The 22,314-nt window shown below is 39.9% G+C and overlaps 1 protein-coding gene across 11 annotated transcripts in view; it reads right to left on the reverse strand.

The window, feature by feature from the left end:
- Window positions 1-2,467: 2,467 nt before the first annotated feature.
- MPHOSPH9 (M-phase phosphoprotein 9) overlaps window positions 2,468-22,314 on the reverse strand; it is a 49,391-nt gene continuing 29,544 nt past the window's right edge. For 7 of the 11 annotated variants that reach the window (XM_072953474.1, XM_031670125.2, XM_015243784.3 and 4 more), the window contains 11 exons: window positions 17,423-17,470; window positions 16,481-16,545; window positions 14,991-15,092; window positions 10,567-10,701; window positions 9,531-9,703; window positions 8,127-8,273; window positions 7,246-7,366; window positions 6,338-6,441; window positions 5,390-5,637; window positions 5,009-5,077; window positions 2,468-2,598 (listed from right to left, as the gene is read on the reverse strand). In XM_072953474.1, coding sequence (XP_072809575.1) covers window positions 2,497-2,598; window positions 5,009-5,077; window positions 5,390-5,637; window positions 6,338-6,441; window positions 7,246-7,366; window positions 8,127-8,273; window positions 9,531-9,703; window positions 10,567-10,701; window positions 14,991-15,092; window positions 16,481-16,545; window positions 17,423-17,470 — 1,314 coding nt within the window. In that variant the 3' untranslated portion in view covers window positions 2,468-2,496. Of the gene's footprint in view, window positions 2,599-5,008; window positions 5,078-5,389; window positions 5,638-6,337; window positions 6,442-7,245; window positions 7,367-8,126; window positions 8,274-9,530; window positions 9,704-10,566; window positions 10,702-14,990; window positions 15,093-16,480; window positions 16,546-17,422; window positions 17,471-22,314 lie in introns of those variants that run through there. The other 4 variants (XR_004186083.2, XM_072953475.1, XM_031670129.2 and 1 more) reach the window with 4 other exon arrangements.

The following is a 22,314-nucleotide window of genomic DNA, read 5'->3' on the forward strand; positions in this document are numbered from 1 at the left end:
AGGAAGCTTCTTACCATCTCATCTCATTTTCACCGTGGAGAAAGGCAGGTCTGGGCAGGGTGTGACCCAGGTCTGTCTGTCTGTCCCCTGCCCAGCTGCTGCAGTCCCAGCACTGCCTCAAGAGCTACGTCTACTCCAGGCTCTCAAAGGACAGAGGATGCTCCCCCCACCTCAGGAGGCTTTTCAGGGAAAGGAAGGGGGTAGATCCAGATGAAAGAAGAGCAGTAACTCTACCTGCACTTTAAAAGGCACTTCCCAGAAGTGGAAGATCCACTTAAGTTTTTTACTAACTGCAGCTCAGCCCCAGCCAGCAACGAAAGCAGTTTATAGCTGCTTTTTAAGACGGCCATCTTTCCAGCCTTCAGGCTGTTTTGAAATGGAGTGTTGGATGTTAGGCAGTACCAAAGGGAAAGAGGGCGGGAAGGGTTTTCCTTGGTTTCCCTCTGCACAGCTAGGAAGAGAAAAAAATTAATTTTTAAATAAATGATACTTCCAATCTATTACACACTTTACAAATCAAAGCACACACTTTCTGAGAGGCACAGAAGACAGTTTTGATGGGGCTTAATACCTTTCTTGGAATAAGACTAAGAAGATAACTCCTTGACAAGATAAAACTCTAATCTCTTCTGAAACAGCACTTTCCCATTCTTAAGAACATCATAGATTTTGCAATAAAAGTAGGGAACAATGAAATACCCTAACAATTTACAAGCTCGTTTTTAATATCACGTCTAGGAGCACATTAAAGGGAACATCCTTGGTAAAGTCAATCTCTTATTAAGTCTTGACACAAGCTATACTGGTGCTTGATGAAAATGAACTTTACTATAACTAGGAGATTAAAAAGAAAAACAGGCTGGAAAAAAATACCAAGAATAAAGGCACTTATCTGCTGATGCGTAGTTTCGATTAGCTGGAGGTCTCTCACTGGTTGCAGGGGTTGGGAGCAAAGGCTGGATTCACAGATAGGAGCGGGAAGAGAGGCAGCTGTCAGATGGCCCCTTGCTGAGAAGGGGGCACAGGCACCAGGCCTGGGGCCCAGCCAGGCGAGGCTTTGGTGACGGGTGCTCAGAGATCACTGGAGATCCCTGCGTGAAGGCATACGTATATCCTAGCGGAGTAACGGTTGGCTTGGCTCATTGTAAAACTACACGCTATTAAGAGCCACACAAGGAGAAAAAGCTCAAAAGTAAATCAAATTTTAAAACCTGAGCATTTTCAGTGGGAATCAGTGTTGACAGCTGGAATCAACGTGGAAAGTCTGATCAACACATACTGAGCCTGAATATGTGGGCACTGGCTTCTGACCGGCCACCAAAAAGTGGCCAGTTAAGCAGCCTGAACTTGACCAGCAGCCAGGACACCCCTGCTAGTGCTCCTGCTCAGAGCACAGCCTTCTGCCCTCAGGCTGCTTCCAAGAGCCAGGAGGCGCTGCCAAGGCAGCGGGCTGGAGCCCTCCTGCAAGGCCAAGCTAAGGGCACCGAGCTCCCTCTAGACATGTTCCCTGTCCAGTAACTGGAAGAGTAGGTGGCGCTGATCTCAGCCTGCGGTTCTTACAGCAGCTACTATGGGAGTGTTCCTTTTTCTTTTTGGCAGGGGTGGAGAAGCGTTAAAAATGTCTTCATAGTGACTCTGACAGCTGAGGCCGCGTACGCTGGGGAAAACAGGGCTGCTCTTACAGCCTCACTGGCCTGGATCTCGCCAAAGCTTCATCAATTCATTGTCAAGGGTGGCACACAAGCTACATTCAGAATGATGGGCAGAAAGCTACAGTTCTCCAATTGTTTAACTTTTTCTGAAAAGTTCTAACATATATGACAAAATTAGAGCATTCATACCTCTCATTTTTCTTTCCTTACAAATAATAAAGTATAAAGGAAACAAAGTGAGATATTCACATACTTTCAAAGCTTTCCGGTATTCCATTATTTCCCATCTTTCCATGATTACTATGCTAATATCCACTGTAAGACACGTTTTAAACAGGAATTACATTACCATTTTTTAAAAAACTTCAACACAACTAAACCCTGGGTATGCTGTAACTTTTTTTTTGCATTCAGCATGTATTAATCTATCATTATAGAAGCTGTTCTCAAGCATTTATTTAAAAAAAAGAATCATATTCACAATGTAGAACAAGTTTATAAAACTGGTGTGCAAAGTTATTCATAAAAGGATAACACTATTTGTTTAGAAACAGGCTGCCTCCCCTGTTTACGTTTCCTTATTTTTGATATAAATTGGAGACATACACTATTTAAAAATAATACTTTTTAAATAGTAAAATATACAAGAGATTCCTGAGCGTAACAAAAATAGCTTGAAAATATGTGGCCGTTTGAAGTATAAAACAGCAAGTGTAAAGAAGAGCATGATTGTAAAACTACCGTTTGAAGGCTTATAAACAGTACAAAATAGTTTGCCTTTTCTGAGTGCATAATTATACATTAGTGCAAACAAAAATGTCTCAAAATTTAATGGCTACAAATCTCAAAGATTTGCAGAAGTGCGCAAAACATGAAATTTCTTTAATGTCATGCGAACTGAACCCAGCTCTCGATTAATCTTTTCCAAACGATCTTCCAAGGCTTCCTAGGTAAAAATAATGGAAAAAGCTTAATTAGAATTCTACATCAAGTTCACTGATTTTGTAATTACCACCAAAACGACCTTTCTTTTAGCAAAAGAGCAAGTATAAACATCCCAATTACAGTTATTGTCATTTTTACATAAATCATCATTTATATTACTTCTTTTAAACTAAATATGAATCAACTTTCCAACCACTCAAGGTAACTGCTTTTTTGTTTTTAATGGAGGTGCTGGGGACTGAACCCAGGACCTTGTGCGTGCTAAGCATGCACTCTACCACTGAGCTGTACCCTCCCCCAAGGTAACTGCTGATCATTAAATTTTCTCAATCTGTTTGGTATCTTCAGTATGTGGAAATTCTAGCAATAGCAACACGATTCCCTGGAGAGAATTCTCTGACTTTGCTGAGAACAGCACAAGAGGAACCCAGCAGGTTCTACACACATTTCGCCAGAAGAAACGGGCACTGGTGCCGTACCCCACTTACAAGCGTATCAAGTAACTTCTGACAAACATTTGTAAGTTAACAAGGAGGAAAAACACTGGAGGACACTTTTCCAAGAAACAAGATTTCACAAGTGAGTGACAACTGCTATTTTTAAATAAATAAGTAGTACTACAGTTAAATACCTGGAACACACATGTATCATTTTAGATACTTTATTCAGTGTGAACTCCAATGGTGTCCTGAAATAAAACTTAAAATTTTCTCTTCAACTACTTTAATTATGAATGAATTACATGTTCATTTTAGAATATTTAGAAGACAGATGAGCAAAAAGTAACAAATAACGACTTTTCCTCTTTCCTGTTTTCTCTGCAGATATGAACACCATTTTTAAGAAAAATAAAATAGAATCAAGTTCTACTTCAGAATGTTTTACAATTTAATTTTCCCTGTTCTGAAATATCCTTTATGACATTTTAAATTAATGTGCTATATTCCAACAGATGTACCATATTTAATCAAGATTCTCCTAGAAGAAATTTAGGTTTCCTCTTATTTCAGACATCACAAATAATGCGGCAATAAATATTCTTAAATATATCTCTGCATATAACTATAAATACTGTCTTAGGGAATCATTCCCAGAAGTAAAAATGTCCAAAGAAATGTAAAATTTTAAAGCTCTGGATACATGTCAAGCTGAAATCCAGAAAGTCTGTAACAGTTTCTCCTTCCACCTGCACTGCAGGGGAGTAAGCTGCTCCCCATCCCAGGTACACTTTTTTTTTTTTAAATACCTAACAATGTCATATTTAAAAATGACGCTTTTGTATAATGTGTTTTGTTTTTTATTCGCTGGTGAAGCTGAGCACTTTGCATCTTTTTTTTCGCCCAATTCCACCTTTTTCACTTATGAATTGTTTATAAGCATCCTCAGGCCTTTTTTGCTGCCACTTGTCTTCTTACTGGATTGAAACAACTTTGACAAATATGAACAAAAGCTAGGGCCCTTTAAGTCTTATTTTAAGAGCTTAAAATCACTATGTAAGAGTATATTAAATAGATGTTTCAGACACATTTAGAATTAGAGTATCAACAAGTTTTCCATCCGCCTTCCCAGTAAACTATTTTAAAATGAGCTTCACGTGTTGAATTTTACAAATTACTGAAGAAAAACTTTCAAAACAACAAAAACAACAAAAGGACTTAAAAATCAGAAAAAAAAGACAAGTTAGGGATACAGGCCCTAGAAAAAGACCTCTGCTATTTTCTGAGTCCCTTTTTTCCTTCTGGTATCACCAGTCAATCTGAAAATTAACTTTTCCTGATGCTAAGGCACTGAAAAGCCAAAACATGCAGTTATATAAGAGACATATCCTTGCTCTTATGTTTAAAATGTTACAAAAAGAGCAGATTTTAAATGTCCCATGGTTTCATGCATTTTAATTCTCTTTGAAAAGCAACTGAAAGGAATGCACGCGGGCCACTCGCCTGCACCGCCTCCTGCTCAATAATGCAATCACACTCCTCGTTTTACCCTCATGCCTGTTCCAGCTGTAATGTGCAACTGTTTCACAAGTTTACTACATGGAAAGGGGTTCAGAAATAAGTGAAAGATTAGGGAGGGAAAAACAAACACAAAAAGGGAGACAATGTGACAGCATTAACTTAATATAAAAATCTGTTAAAAGCCATATTGCCATTTGCTCGCAAGTTAGTTTCTCGAGAACTTAATGGCATTGAACACCTTTTTCTTGGAAGTATAAAGATAAAATCACTTCTTATTCCTGAAGGCGAGTACACAGTTATCAAATATGCTATAGTCACCAAACACGTCTTGTAAAGTCTAAAAGTCTTGCTTCAGTGTACCTAAAGGAGCTGGGATATTTCAAAATCGTGTGGATAAACGAAGCACCGACTAGCACCAAGCCTCCAAAGCAGATTCAAGCTAAGACACTTCACCTGATTTAACCTTGTCTGCAAAGTGATTCGTCCTCCAGCAGAAGGCATTCGACTTAGTGCTGCCTCAATCTGTTAACACACAAAAAAATGTTTAAATAAAAACAGAAGAAGAATTCTAATTACTGGCAGGGAGGTTTATAACAGAATGGAAAGAAAAGACTTCAGCCTAACATTTTCCTGTCCATCTCGTCTTCACCTAAGTTCCCTCTGTCACAATTGTAACGACAGCTCGGCTCAAACACGTTTTCCCTGATGCTCTGCGTGGCGGCCACATAACTTCCTGGGATGGGTCTGACTCAGTAACTCCCTTCTGACTATTCCTCAGACATAAGCATTAAGTTCAGAAAAAGATTTAAAACATTGTTTTTTGTTTGTTTTTACCTGGTCTTTTTCTTTTGTAAGTTCATCAAAAAACCGTTCCGTTTCAGCTAGGGTCCTAATTTTGGCTGTATACTCAAAATCATTACCCTGTGGGGCTACTGAAGCAGGCTTACACTGTTCATAGCTAACTGACTTATTCTTCTCCCAGGCCGACCTCACAGAGACGTTCTTCACTCCGCTTGGCAACGGTTCAGGGGAAGAGCTATGATTAACGTGGATGTCAGTGGCTTTTCCTGAATACTTTTTTTCTGTCAGAGAGAAAAGAAATTTCTTTTACTTCTTACCAGTTTTTCTAACACAGTATATACATACCAAAATGTTACCCAACTTCATTTTCTGGAAGTGCCTGCTACACAGCCAAAAATGTAATGAAAAGAGATACAGAATCAATCTTGTTTACTCAGTTTTTTTCCTCCACAGAATTCTAAAAGCTTTGCCCTCAGTTTGACAATCTTCACAACTTCCCTAAATGAATATATGCAAACTTTCTGTAAACTTGAAGCAAAAAAAAAAAAAAAGTTGAAAACCTAAACAACACACTTAGTGGACACATATCAACATTACAGAGTTAACATTTTAAGGGCCTACGCAAGTGATTTCACATACATTATCTTATAACTATATTCCAAACTTAAAATATGAGAAAAAGAAAAAATTACTCAAAGCCTAAGTGGCATATATATTACAGAATATAAAAGTAAAGAAAAACTGAACAGTACGGCCCTGGTAATTAAACATTAACGTTCCCTGTACTTCAGTTTCCCAACCTTGCCGTGAGGATACAGCATTGACACACCATGAGTGTCACAAATACTTATTTTTAGAGGCCCCTGGGTAAAAAACGATTTAAGCGCAGGATATAACAACATTTAGAGCCTTGGAAAGATATCAGAAACTCTCAAAATGAATGACTAAAACCATAACTAATAATTTTTTAGGAGAAGATACCTTCCGAGTCATCTAGAGGAAGAAACTGGAGTTGCTTTCTTGGATTGGTACGTTGTAATGTAGACACAGGAACAGTATCTAAATCATCCAAAAGTATATCAAATCTATTGAATGAAGCAAGTTACTTGTGAGAAAAAAATGTTAACTGATCTTCCCTATCTCCACTAGAAAGATGAGCTGGCTGGCATCCGGCTAACTCACATATTTAGATATTTTTTAAAGAGAGAGCTGATCATATAATTTTTTAAAATTGAGATTTAAAATTTTCTAACACAAAATTATATTAACACAATAGTGACTTAAAGCGCTTACCCACACATTACGTCATTTGATCTTTACAACAACCGTATAAAATAAGAAGGCAGGCATTATTAACCCCATTTTATAGAAGAGAAAACTGAGGTTCAATGTGTTTAAGAAATTTCCCCAAGAGCCTGATGGACTGAGTCACCAGCACTTATGTCTTAGGGGGTCAGTGGTCGTCCCACCACAGCACACACACACTGCTGACCACACTTCCTCTAGAGAGCAATTTTCTCAGAAGCACAGGCCAACTTACATTCAGTCCCAGGGCCGTAACAGGACAGCCCACTTTCTTGTACAAGTGGCTCAAAATTTTCCCTGTATCCTAAACCTTTTCAGGAAAACAAAGAATTATCATTCTGCACCCAAAGACTGGAAGGGGTTCTGAGGCGGTATTTAAATTTTGCAGTAGCCAGTTTACATAAGTTAAAACCTGTTCTCATGTATTACAGTGCTTGTATATTATCAGTGTGTTTATTTAAATAATTTAAATCCACAAAGTTCCCACTGACAACTGAAAACTTAGTGATAGCTAGAGGCGTAAGTTGACATTTTTAAAAAGTCAATAATACATATATTTTATTCTACAATTTTACAGAACTTACCGAATCGGACTGCTTTCATTTTTGCTAAGTAGATGACTAAATCCTGGGGACAAATTTTCTTTAGGGGATCGCTTTGGACTATAAGCCACAGTCACTGGTGTTAACATAATCTCTCTTTTTGCTACAGAGGAAAATGAAGAGGAAATAGTCATTTCCTTCTGTATATATTATATTGGCAGAACAATTCCTTTTTCAGTACTTTTTTTCTAACTTTAAAAGGAATACATTTTCATTATAAAACCGTGTGAAAGGTGAGTATAGAAAATAAAAATGATTCATGATCCTAACATCTAGAGGGAAACACTGTCAACATTTTAATACATTAGACCGTAGTTTCAGCACTGACTCAAAACTGGTTTTTCAGGATTTTAGAGTCGACTGGAAATAAGATGGAAACACCAGTGCACTAGAGAACATTCCTAATAACACAGGCATACACGAGTCTCCTCAGCTGTTATGAAAATGGAAATCAAGAAATCCAGTGCTTAACTTTAGAATCATACGTGTAATTGGCTAAAGAAAACGGTGACTAATGCTGAATGATCTTAGGTAAACATATTTTTAAAAAGTCTTTTTTCAGACTAGCTTAATTTGTTTGAATTAATGTTTAGTAAGATAGCTGTCTACTATCACAAATTGTGAAGTGGTATTATTTACAAAATATTTGCTAGACACACAACTAAAAAAATCTAATTTTGATGAATAGTGAGCATTTCTTCAGTTGTACTGTTACTGAACAAGGCCATATTTGGGGGTCCTGTCTCAGAGCCCTCCACTAGGTTAGTAAGAGCGTATGGGAAACAGGAAACGTCAAACAGCGTGTACGGCTCAGATGTCACTCTCCTGAGCCCAAGAGACATAGATAGATCTCTAACTCTTACTTGGAGTACTTGATTTACGATTTGAAGGTGGTAAAGATGACGATCTCTGTGAAGCAGAATTAAATCTCTTTTGTCTTTGTTGGGCACCTTTCTCTGGGGACCGACTTGCATTGACTGAACTGTCAGTTTGCCGAGGATTCACTAATTCTGTAACAGACAAATGTAAAAAACACACATATACATCACACAAAACAAATGCAGCTTCGGTTACCTGCCTTTATTAACAGATGGTTGCACCAAGCAAGCAATTCTTCTCACTATCTGGGTTATAATGATTATTTGCAAATGCAATACATTACAATGATAAACGCTTGATGAAAAAAAAGTGAGCATTTATAATGAATTCATTCTAGTTCCCTGTTTACAGTTGGCATTCAAGGTATGATTTTTCAGGAGAGTTTATTTTTAGAAAGCAGGTCACTAATTCATTTACTACGAGATACTGCTTTGGAGATGCAACACCAAAGGTGTTAATGACGTGACTAGCAGGCCCAAGCACGTAAGCACCGGAGAAGCAGCAGTACCGGGACCTGTGGAAAAACACTGTTGCACATCCTCCTTGTCCTACTTAAAGCTGCTCAGTGACCAAGAAAGGGAGAGGAGGGAAAGCCACAGTTCCTTTATGAACACCAAATGCCTAACTTTTTTTTGACGTGTGCAAGTAAGACAAACTGATGTAGACATTTTTCAAATATCCGTAAGAATGCCATGAAAATCTTTAATGATCAGAATGTAATAGGTCATTTGCTTTGTATGGAAGGTACACATGCGACAATGATTAACTAACAACAAGGGGATACGACTGTCTATGAAATGGGGCTAAAGCAGCAGCAAAATGCATTACACTTTCTATTTCATTACTTGAAGGGGTCCATTTTATTTTTAAGTTTTTAAAAATTGAACTAGAGTTGATTTACAATATTGTGTTAGTTTCAGGTGTACAACAAAGTGATTCAGTTAACTATCTATACATATCTATACACATACAGATGCATTCATTATTTCTTTTGATTCTTTTCCATTATGGGTTATTACAGGATACTGAATATAGTTCCCTGTGCTATAGTGTAAACCCTGTCGTTTCTCTATTTTATATATAGTGATGTGTTATCTGTTAATCCCATACCCCTTTCCTCTTTGGTAACCAGAAGTTTGTTTTCTATGTCTGTGAGTCTATTTCTGGTTTGTAAAGAAGTTCATTTGTATCAGTTTTTAAGATTCCACATATAAGTGATATCATGATATTTGTCCTTTTCTGACTGACTTCACTTAGTATGAGAATCTCTGGGGTCCATCCATGTGGCTGCAAAGCACTCCACTTTAAAGGAGGTAATATAACAGGAGGACAGAGGAGAAGAGATCTGTGTATCTACACTGACATCAAACAAGGAATAAAACACTTACTAGTTGAGGCATCCTCTTTCTCTGTCTGTGTGCCCCAATTTTTAAATACCTTTTCTTCATCAAGTTCTTTCAAAGCTTTCATGATTGGTGTGTCTGAAGTCTCTCTTTGTGTTTTTATTAATAAACTTGTTGGTGAACTTCCAGGTGAAGGATCCTTTTCCAGAGAACGGTACCTTAAATAATAATTGTAAGACACAAAGTGCTAAGGACTGAATACTTGTGACCCTCCCCCCCCCAATTCTTATACTGAAGCTCCAATCCTCAATGTGACAGTGTGTGGAGAGGCAGGGCCCTTTGGAAGCGATTAGGTTTTGATGAGATCATGAGGGTGAAGCCCCCACAGGTGGGATCAGCGCCCTTACAAAAAGAGGAAGAGACATTTTGATCTCCCTCCGCACACATGCACCAAGGAAAGATCGTGTGAGGATAGAACCAGGGCCCAGCCTTGCTGGCACCCTGACCTCACACTTCCCGCCGCCAGAACTGGAGGAGACAACTGTTTGTTGTTTAAGTGGCCCAGTCAATGGTAGTCTGTTACAGCAGCCTGAACTAAGATGCTTTACTGGGATTATTAAGGGAATAACATGAGGGCTGACAGTTAAGGCTCCACAATGAATATGTATGCTTTAAAATGCAAATCAATTAAAACTGAACCTGCATATAGTAACAGACCAGTGCTTCCCAATCCGTTTCACAGCCTAGCACATACAGACATACAGTATTGATGACGCTCCGGAGTAAATGAGTGAGGTTGTTCATGGAGGCTGGGACTAGCCCGAGGGTGAGGACCAACTGCAAGCGCAGCACACGGCTGTGCCAGCACAGGTGGAGACAGCTCTGCGTAGCCTGTGAAAGGAAAACTTCCTAAAAGCACTAGACTTTCAAAGTAAAATAAAAATCAGATCCTCAAAATTAAGACCTTAAAGTGACAAAAGATGGCTCTTTATACTGTCCTGAACTTTGAAAAGCAACTCTAAGGAAATCTCTAAGAAAACATAACGGTTCCTAAATACGATCTCCGACGAAGTCATCTCACCCAGGAACGCGGGCCCCCTCCAGCTGGCTGTCCGCCTTGCTGTCCTGCGTGTCTAGAGGCTGGCCGGTGAAGATGGAGTACTCTGCTCCCGGTATCAGCCACTTCCGCCGACTGACATCTGAGGTTGCCAGAGTGCTGTTAGGACGAGAGGAGTTCTGAGGCACTGCGAGGTTTGTGCTTCGATTTACACTGAGCACATACAGGAAACAATGTGCTCTGAAATATTATTTACACAGCAATTTAAAAACCGCATAGAATAATCTATTCTAGCTACATGGACTCTACTTTATGGTTCTTGGTTTCTGTTAGTTATGAATATTCCTGAATCTCAGTCAAGATTCTGGTGCTGTCATATCCACACAGCTCTGAGCACCCCCCAAGTCGCCCCACCGCACTTCACACCCTTCAGACCCCTGTCGTAGCTCAGGGCGCGGGGGGGAAGCAAGAGCCCCTCCCAGACCAGCATGGGCATCGCCAGAGAAATCGACACACCAAGGAGCCTCCTGCCCACGTGCCCAAGCGTCACCACAGCATTTCACCTCAAGGCCTTCGACCCCTGGGCTCCCCATTCTCTGCACGGCAGCCCCTCCGAGCTTCACCAGCGCCCCTTCCCAGCTCCTGGGGGCACGCTCCTTATAATGTCTCATCGCCTTGACTCCCTTCCCCACTCACCTTCCACCACACCTGACAGGCAGCTAAGCCCTAAGCCTGGATGGCTGCCGTGACCTCACTGTCCTTCAGTGTCTGTACTCCCACCCCTGAGCTCTGCTGGATAAAAGCTGCCCAACTGTGTGGCCTGGGGCGTCATGACAGCTCATACCACCACCTCAAGGGGACACCCAACGCCGCTGGTGACGCAGCTTCCTGTATCAACGAGCTCCAGTTCTCAGCACGACGACCTCACACCCTCTCCACTCTCCTCCGGCCGCTCACCCCAGCCCTGCTGCCAGGGGACGACCTCACAGCACCCCCCGGAGAGAAAAGGGAACCATAAGGCAAGGCCTCCTGTCTCCCTCTCTCTGCTCCCTTTCACAACCAAACTTTTTAAGAGCTGTCGCCTCTTATCTGTTTTCATTTCAATTCCCAGTCACTCCTTTCTTCCGTGTCCCCTAGATTTTTAAATTAAGAATCATTTCAAGCACTCTTGAGAAATCAGAGACTACTATAAACAACCATTGACCCATACTTAGTTTTAACAAATGCTAACATCTTACCATATGTGTTCTTAATTGTAAGACATACATCGCATTTATATAGTTGCTTGTATTTTTTAAATTATATAAAGGACATAATGTGCACACCCTTCTAATGCTGTTTTTCACACTCAACATTACGTTTGAGATTTCCCCGTGTCAGTACGTGCAGCTCTGCCACTCCAATCACTCACCCCCAGCACACGTGGATCACAAGTTAGCGCTCCTCTCTCCTGCTGGTGGGGTTTAGTTTCTCATCAATCACCTTTCAACAAGGCTACAATTAACATGTGTAAGAATTTCTCGAAGGTAAATACCTAAGAGATGAGCTACCAATTTTCAGTCCAACCAGTAGCTGGAGAGCTCCTATGTCGTATCTTTGCCAAACTTCACGATTAGACTTTAAGCTTGGCCTGTCCGGCAGTGTGAGTGGTAACCCACTACTGTCTTCATCTGCATTTTTCCTATTAGTGAAGGAAGCCTCTTTTCATTCTCATCAGCCATTTAGGCTTCTCTCCCTGTGAACAACTTGTTATATTCTTTTATCACATTTGTATTGAGGAGGTTGTCCTTTTCTTATTCATCTGTATAAGTTCTTTATATTCTGGGCTAATCCTTTACTAATTCCTGTTCACTTTTTAAAAATGTAAAATATTTCAAATGTGAAGACATACAGGAGATACTCATGCACCAACCATCCTGCTTATAAAATCTTGACTCTCCGCTATACATCCTTAGAATTCCGAAGCGTGGAACACTACACACACCACCGAAGTCCCTGCATACCTCGCCAATCTCATTCTTCCTCCAAGCAACTGTTCATACTAAATCTGTGTTCAGCATTCCATGCATGCTTCTACTTTTACTACATCTGTATGACACAGAAGATACGAATTTTGCTAACGTTGATATAAACAGTACCCTATTTCTTCTGCAACTGATTTTTTGTTGTTCCACATTATATTCTTAGGATTAAACCACGCTGACAGTCTAAGTCTAGTTCAGGGATCGGCAAGTTTTTTCAGTACAGAGCTAGGTAAGAAATATTTTAGGTCTTACGGGCCAGATAGTCCGTCACAGCTCTTCAACTTTGCCACTGTAGTACAAAAGAACCTACAGATGACACATCAATGAGTAAGTCTGGGTGTTTTCCAATAAAACTTTACTCATGGAATTTGAATTTCATATAATATTTATGTGTCATGAAATATTATTCTTTGACCTTTTTTTTCCAAACATTTAAAAACAAAAACCATCCTTTGCTCACGGGCCTTACAGAAACAGCCAGTAGGCTAGACTTGGCCTGGGGCTGTGGTTTGCCAATCCCGATCCAGCCTGTGCACATCACACTGAACAGTTTTCTGCGTAGATGTACCACGACATCCTGACAGCCCAGCCGCCAGACGCCCAGGTTGTTTTCACTCACTCTTCCACACTTTCCCAGCCGGCTTCCACTCCCATCACTCTGCACAAGCCACACTGCCCTCCAGGCCATCGGGAGCCGCCAGCTCTCAAAGCAGACCCTCAGCCTTTGTCTCGCCTACTCTCTCGGCAGCTGCTTCCTTTGCCTCCTGGTTTTGTAGCAGTTCTTTCTCAGGCTCCTCTGCCAGCTCCTTCTCTGCACAACACCAAAACACTGGGGGTCCTCAGAGCTTTGTCCTGGGCTCACTTCTCACTAAACACACCTATCTACCCTATAGCCTTAAGCCTCTCTAGAAAGGTGCCTCCAAAATTTATAACTCTGGCCCAAGACCTCATTTCTGTGCTCCAAATGCAAATTTATCAGAACCTGCTTAATTTCCACTTGAAATTCACATGAATTTCAAACTAAAATATTCAAGATGGAAACTCTTTATCCTATAGTCTGCTCTTCCCATCTCTTCCCTGGTTCAATATGTGGCACCCTTAGTTGTTCAAGATAGAAACAAAGGACTTACCTGACCTTACCTGATACCTCCCTTTCTTACCTTGCCATCCAATACATAACCATGTTCTGTGGATTCGACCTCCAGAACCTTCTCAAGTCCTTCCCCTCTGTCCATCTCCACGGCCCCCACCCACCTGTGCCATCTCTCCCCTGGTCCGACTGGTCTCTCTGCTTCTACTCTTTCCTCCCCTCATGGCAGACACATTAAAAAGCAGAAATGACATGACACAATTTTACTGTCACAATCTAACCCATCAAAGGCACCCCAACAGACTCAGAATAAACTCCAAACTCTTGGCCGTGGCTTAGAAAGTTGTGTACGACGTGCCTGTGATTTTATCTGGGGCTCCTTCGTCCCTCGCTGGGAACAGTCAGGCCACACTAGCCTCCTCTGGGTTCTTCAGACATAAGACTAAGCTCTTTCCTACCTCAGGACTTAACAAGAGAAGTTTCTCTACCTAGAACACCCCTTCCCCGCCACACCTCCCGCCGGAACAGCTCTGCTCACACCTCACCTCTCAGCTCACACGTCATCTCCACAGAAAGGTCCTCCCTGACTCAAGCCTCAGTCCTCCCTCTTGTTCAATCTCAAATGTGCAATGTCAGTTATTTACACAGTTTTTACTTAAATAATTCATTATGTCCCACAGAGACTCATTAGTAAAGATCTAGAAAAAGTTTCTCATTTGACAATTACAATGTAGAAAGGTTGACATTTACAATTTAATTTTTTTCTGATAAAACACCAATATCAGGAAGTTATCTACTCACTTAATACTACTTACATCAACATCATAACAAAAAAAAAATTCTAATACGAAAAACACTTACTCTGTAAATGTATTATCAAGGTAATACTCTTGGATTATAACAAAGCTAATTTTGAAAAACTAAAGAGAAATCCATACAACCTAATGAAGATCACCTCTGTAAGTCTTTCCATTAACATGGGAATAAAATTTCTGGAATTTTGAGATGTGCCAGCCTAATGTTCTTGTCTACAGATAATAAAACTGAGCTCCAAAAAAATAAGTGATTTGCCTAAGGTCACACGGCTGGGCACAGTCAGAAACAAAAACATCCCAATTCTCCTCACCCCAGTCTGGCTCTACTATTCCCTCTCTCTGGCAAACGCCTCTGCATAAGAGCTTTCAGGACATCTAACAATTACATGTTTTTACACATCTATTTTCCATAATGACCTTTAACCCTGTCTTTCTCATGATTTAGACAGATGAGCATCTCAGTTCAATGACAGGGTGCACCTATTTCTAGCTTTACAGACATTAAACAAAATAACTTACTTGGCGCGTGAGGGTCTCATGGGAGCTTTAGAATTATGACGAAGACTTAACATATTTTCATGCTCTACTTGCTTGACCTGAGCTTCAAGTTTTGAAATTGTTCTAATTCAAAAGCAATAAGACAAATTAAGTACATTTCAATAAACAGACAACAAACTTAAAATTCAGCTCAACTATAAATTACTTATTTTAACAGATACTTTTAGGGTGACAAAAGAGCTGCAAATCCATGTGTCTTTTTCACAGTAAAATGCCACCATTAAACTTTAATAAGCTGAACAAAATCGGGGAGAATAAATAGAAAGGCAAACAGAAAAAATTCTACACAGGAGCACTTCATATGCCACAACGGAAGGAAAAGGGAACAACAAATGGGCTTAATACAGCAAATAGAAAATAAATTTGACTGCAGATCAAAACACATAGTATAAACAAAATGAAAATAGTAAGTTCAAGCAATCAAATACAATGCAATTCTAACATATTTAAGTCTAATATATATGTATTCATATGAAATATACACAGGCTCTCACAAGAGAGGAAGCAGGCCTACCATCCAAAGCAGAGATAATAAAAAGAACTTCCTGTCCTGGACAACTCTCAGCCCACAGGCAGCTTACCAAATCCGTGCCCTGTTCAGAATAAAAGCTTATTTCCAAGTTTACCAACAAGAAATAGGTACCCTGGCCAATTGTTTAGAGGATATTTTGGCATTCTTTCTCTTCTTTTAAACTGAATATGTCTTCATCTCAATGTTTAAACTCAAATTCTTAGCTACTCTGTTGCAAGGAAGGTTCAAGAAAGAAAACTTTAACAGGACTGATGCTTTATTCCAATCTGATAAGGAAGCAATCCCTAAAATTGAATGTATCACAGAAAAGACTCGAGCAGACAAGAAAGCTAGACAGCATTCTTGTTCCTTCCTATGGAAGTCCTTAAGAGTGCAGTAAAATCTCTAAATGAGGGACATTACTTCTCTCCAAATAAAAAACACAAAAATGTACTCTAAAGCCAGTTAGAAGTGTCTAACCACTAGCCACAGGGGCCACTTACAACACTGTTCCTACTTAATCAAGCCCATCAGATCATGAATACAGTCCCTAAGCCAGGTCTCTAAGCAAGCAGCTGACCACAAAATTGGTGTGAATGCGGTTTTCTTTCTGGAGCACAAAAGTAATTCAGTGAACCAGACTGCTTCTTAGAACGCTTTTCAATGCTTTACTATCACCTAGGTTTCACCTACGCTAAGTAAATATATATTATGTTTAGGGACATGCATGCCTTTCAGACACAGCCACCAATACAGTTTAATCATTTAAAAATCTTTAGCTAAAATCAAATGTATTTCCAGGTCAAGGGAAGATGAGGATAAAATCTAATTTCAAAGTGCTTCAAAATCCTCCTTTTCATCACTTTTAATATAGACATATATTTAAGGACTGAAAGAACAGTTAGAGGTATTTGCTTATTAGTAAGACAATGTATTTTACCTTTTCAGATCAGAAATCTGAGTATGTGCATCAAGCAATTTGTTCTCGGTTGTATTTAATGTATCCTGTGAAAATAAAGGAAAAATTCAGATAGCTGAAGATAAATATTCAGATGTATTCCTTTTATTTTAAAATGCATAATACAAAACTAATCTAAGACTACACCAAAGAACTACAAAGAAAATTATGCAGAAACTCAGCACATACGGCATCAACCAGAGAGCCAACACCCATAATTTAAGAGGAAAATGAGAGCGCAAAACACGGGTTTAAACAAACAGCTGTGTGTAAGCCTGCTGTTTAATAGGTAAAGCCTACTGTGCTTTACTTGATTAGAAACAATTCGTATTAAAATGGACATGTTTTAGCCACAAATTTGACTAAAACGTCAGTAAGTAGCAAAGCTAAAACCTGCAATGATGAGATTTCAGATATAATGACTGGCCCCCGAGAACCCGACATCTGGGCCACCCAGCTGTGCAGGCCTTTTCACTAACCTTGAATAATCACAACCCTGAATTTTATGCAACAGAAATACTTGGACCCCACTTACTTACTGTGGGGTTTCAGTGAATTCAAATACGTAAACCCCAAACAGAGTTTTAATTAAGAATTCAAATATAATCAACTCAACCCTACATAAAGCTAGTATTTTGAAAATAAAACTTTATATTTAAATAGCATTAAATAATTATTTGCATCTGTTGGCATTCTACACTCTTCTAAAAATTTCATATCATCTCAAATGCAACAGCCATTCAATAAATATTTGCGAAATTAACAAATCCGACAAACTTGTGAGTTACATTGGCAGATATTTGAAAATAAGGATACTGACACAAGAGAAGTGAGTGTTCGAGTTCAAATAGCTAGATGGGGACAGAGCAGGGGAGAAGAAAGGGAGAGAGGGGCCAACGCTTTTCATGAATCATCAACCATTACCTTTACTCTTTCGTGTTCTTTTCCAAGGGACTCATACTCTCCTAAAAGCTACAAGGAAAAACAAAGAATTGCACCACATTTAAATATTATAATATCAACTGAGGGACAGTCTATAAAATAACCACCCATACTCTTCACAAATGTCAGAGTCATGAAAGAAAAAGGTTAACACGTTTCAGATTAAAGGCAGCTAAAGAGATAAGTGAACGTAAGTCACGACCCTGGGTTAGATCCTGGATTGGGGGAAAAGGCCATAAGGGAACAATCTGGACATGGACTGCACCACTGTCAGATTTCTTTATTTGGATAACCGTCTGTGGCCAAGTATGAAAGTGTGAGGTAAAGGGCACAGTGTCTGCAACTTACTCTCAAATAGTCAGGGGGAAAAAATGTATATGTGGGGAAAAAGAAGATGCCATGATAAAATGAATTTATTTACAAAACAGAAACAGACTCATAGACATAGAAAACAAACTTATAGTTACCAGGCAGGGAAGAGATAAATTGGGAGTCTGGGTTAGCAGATACAAACTACTATATACAGAATAGATAAATAAGAAGGCCCTACTGTAGAGCACAGGGAACCATATTTAATAACTTGTAATAGCCTATTATGAAAAAGAACATGAAAGAATATACATAATGTAACTGAATCACTATGTGTACACCAGAAACAAACATTGTAAATCAACAGTATTTCAATAAAAAATTAATTTTTTTTAAAAAGTCAGTAAGGAAAAGATCTGTTAAAAAAATGGTACTGGGGCAACTGGTTAATCATCTGGAAAAACAATGAAGTTCAGTTCTGATCACACACCATAGATGAGAGGTAATTTTGGGTAGTTTAAAGTCCTAAATATATAAAGTAAAGCTTTATAATTTTAGAAGGCAATGTATGAGAGAACAACTTTCCAATTTGGGGGTAGAAAAAGATTCTGTAAACAAGACATGCCCAAACCATAAATAACGACTATATTTTGGATATTAAAATACAGAACCTGTTGGGAGGGTACAGCTCAGCGGCAGAGTGCACGCTTCACATGCACGGGTCCTGGGTTCAGTCCCTGGCACTGCCATTTAAAAAAAAAAACACAAAACTTGCACCCTGTAAATGATACCACAAGAAAAGTGAAATGCCAACCATATATAGTACATATAACCACTGAACATCAATCAAACTGGCAAAGAGGTCTGACAAGTCTAAGCACTGAAAATAACCTAGAAAAATAAGAATTCTCATACATTACCAGTGGGAAAATAATTGGTGCAACCACTTCAGAGAGCAATTTAGTAACTGTCTAATGAAGGTGACAGTGCTCGTCTGTGTCCCAGCCACTGCACTCATAGGTACACGTACTCTTGTGACAATGGCACTTCCCCTAGATGTTCACAGCAATACTTCTGTTCACACAAGTTCTAGAACCTTGCTACGCCCCACCGAGAGGTGGTGTCTATTTCCTCTTCCCTTGAACCTAGGCAGTCCTTTGGGACTGCTTAACAAACAATGTGACAGAAGAGATGTTAGTCACAAAAGGCTTGGCTGTCAGGATGCTCTCTCAGGAGGCCTGTCCTTGGTACTCAGCCATCGTGCTGCCAAGAAGCCCAAATGAGGCTACATGGAGAGGAACTGCAGCCACCCTCAAAGGCCCCCAGCCTCGGAGTTTCCAGCTGAGGTACTAGATCCCGCAGGGTGGAGGGAAGCTGTCCCTGCTATGCACAGTCCAAGCTCCTAGACCACTGAGTCCACTATCAGAACATGTCCAGTTTTGGGGTCACTTGTTTTGCAGCTCTGGTAATTGGAAAAATACCCTAGAGGTACTTGCACACATTTGCATGGGAGACATGTATTGACATGGTCATGGTAGTGCTGCTCATAACAGCAACAAAAGAACCTGGCAACAGAAAGATGCATAAACAAATCACTGAAGATTCACACGATGGAATACTACACAGGGATGAGAAATGAGCTGGTGCTGCATGTATCAGCTTGGACAAGTCTTACAAATGGGAAAAGCTGCAGAACAGTAAATACAGGATGGCAGCATCTATATAAAAGACATTCAAGATCTGCCAAACAAACATCAGTGATGGAGCATCTGCACACGTGTGATGACACAAAGACAAATACAGGAATCACATTTACACCATTCAGCCCAGCTACTTCAAGCGAGGCAGAGGTGATCAGAAGAGGGTACGTGGGGGGCTTCAGTAACTGCAGCATTTTAATTCTTCACGTGGGTGGTAGGTCCCAATGTATTTGTGACAGTACTCTCCACATCTTTGTGTATGCCGGAAATAGTTCAAAAACAAATGTTTCAATACAAGTGAATAAAAGCTACATGTATCAGCATAGTAAATCTCAGAAGCAACGTTGAGAGGAAAAAACAGGCTGCAGAAGGATATATGCAGTTCAATCCACATATAGTTTAAGAGCATACAAAACGTTACTTATTGTTTAAAGACACATGCATATGTAATAAAAGCAAAAAGCAACCCACAGGGATAACCAAGAGCACATTTAGCACAGCGGGTACCTCCAGGGAGGGAGAGGAAGGAACAGAAGAAAGTGTTTCTGCTATGACTTGGGTGGCCAGCATACGGGTATTCAATAATTATTCTCTATACCTTTCCATATGCTTACATACATGACATGACATGCAAAAGAAGTCACTGTTATCACTGGCAATATTCATGTAACGTCAACTGAAAACAACACTCTAGCTTTCCTTTGCTGCTTCACTGCTACTCAAACGTAACTGTGGTGGGTTTTCGAATAACTAAAAACATAAACATACCTAGATTCACACGATGGAATACTACACAGGGATGAGAAATGAGCTGGACCTTAAGTTTCTAAGTACAACTCTGCACTGAAAGGAAACAGGAATCCTCAGAAAAACGACTTCGGGCTGGGGCTAGAAAAGCACAGGATGAGCCTGGAACGTCTCGCTGTGGCAGGACGTCTGGAGGGGCTCAGGGTGTGCTGGCAACGTGTCAGAAGGCCACCGAAGCTGGCTGCACACGTACCCCTCTGGCCAAAGCTAAGATGAGGCATCAAAATAATAACCATGGTGAAAAAGACTGTAACTTCACTGAATAAAATAAGATCCGCGAGTTCCACTGATTAGTATAAATAAAGGAGAAAGGAAGGCTCCTCATTCCAGAAGGTAGAAGGAATAACAACGAGAAAAAACACCATTTGGCCACCACCACAGTAATTACTGGTTTCACACATGACTCCTCAGGGCAGGCTAAAGCTAGTGGGTAAAGCTGATGAGCAGAACGTGACTTACAGAGTCTTAAATTATGCAGATTACTCTCTTATCAATTATTATTATTTCCAATGAGGGGCAGGATATAACTTTACAGCAGGGAGCCCTGGCAAGCACTACCTTAACCAAGTGACCAGAGTTAGCATCTGAAGTTCACACGTCCCTCCTGATAGGACGTGTCAGGAGGGCTCCGCTCACTGCTGTGGGGTGACTCCTGTGCATCGGGACAACTGGAAGCTAACTGCGATGAAACACACACCCAAACCCCTACAGTGCGCCGTCCAACAGAACTTCCTGCAAGGACGGAGGCACTCTCCCGCTGCACTGCCCCATGCGGTGGCCACTACCCACGTCGGACTACTGAGCACCTGAAATGTGGCCAGTGCAACTGAGGGACTGAGTCTTTCCTTTCACTTCACTGTAATCAGTGGAAGTTTAAATAGTCACATGTAGCTAGTGGCTACCATGTTAGAAAGCATAGTTCTCTAAAATAATTAGTCTATGATCTTTAAAGAGTTTTAAGGCTATAAAAGACAAAGGAAAACTGAGGAACTGCTCCAGATTAAAGGAGATAAAAGAGATGCGACAACTCAATGCAACATGCAATCCTGGATCAGATCCTGAACAAGGGAAAAGAAAATTTTTTTGATATAAGGAGCATTTGTAGCATAATTTGCAAAAACTGAATGGAGTGTACAAATTAAATAAGATGACTGTATTTATGTTAACTTCCTAATTTTGCAGTGGTTATGTAAAAGACTGGCCTCATTTTTAAGTATACCTTGAAGTATTTAGTGGAAAAGGTGCAGTGTATCTCCAACTTACTCTCAACTAGTTTAGAAAAAAATCTTTATATGTGGACATACTGATAAAGCACATACTGTAAAATGTTAACATTCAGAATAGAGGTGAAGGGTATATGGAAATTCTTCATACAGTTTTTACAACTTTCTGTTAAGTCTGATATATTAAAGTAAAAAGCACAAGTACAAGTTTTAAAAACCAGGAGCTCATGTACTCACAGATGCTAGAATTATTCTATTAATGCATACGAATAAGAACAGTAACAATCCAACTATGGAAAGTTCTAACCAAACACAGCATACGGAACAGCGCTTCTGTGTGCTCCTTCCTGAAACTTTACTAAAATGACTGTAAAGGAATAAAAAACATAAGGCTTACTGATATGACATGCTGAAAATGGTACTTTACCTCTGAGATTTCCCTCCAAATAACCCCAGTCTAATCATGAGAAAAACATCAGACGAATCTCAAGGGACAGTCTACAAACTACCTGACCAGTACTTTTCCAAACTGGGAAGGTTATGAACAGCAAGGGGAGTCCAAGAAGCCGTCACAGCCAAGAGGAGCCTCTGGAGACAGGACGGCTTAGAGTAATACGATGTCCTGGAAGGAGTCCTGGGGCAGAAAAAGAACACTAGGAAAAAACTAAGGAAATCTGCATAAATTATGGAGTTTACTTAATAATGATATACCAATATCGGTTCATTAATTGTGGCAAAAGTGCCACACTAATGTAAAATGTTAGTAACACGGGACATGGTGTGGGGTGTATGGGAGCACTGTACCATCTTAATTTTTCTGTAATTCTAACTATTC

Source organism: Vicugna pacos, chromosome 32, assembly GCF_048564905.1.
Source record: "Vicugna pacos chromosome 32, VicPac4, whole genome shotgun sequence".
Classification (NCBI taxonomy): domain Eukaryota; kingdom Metazoa; phylum Chordata; class Mammalia; order Artiodactyla; family Camelidae; genus Vicugna; species Vicugna pacos.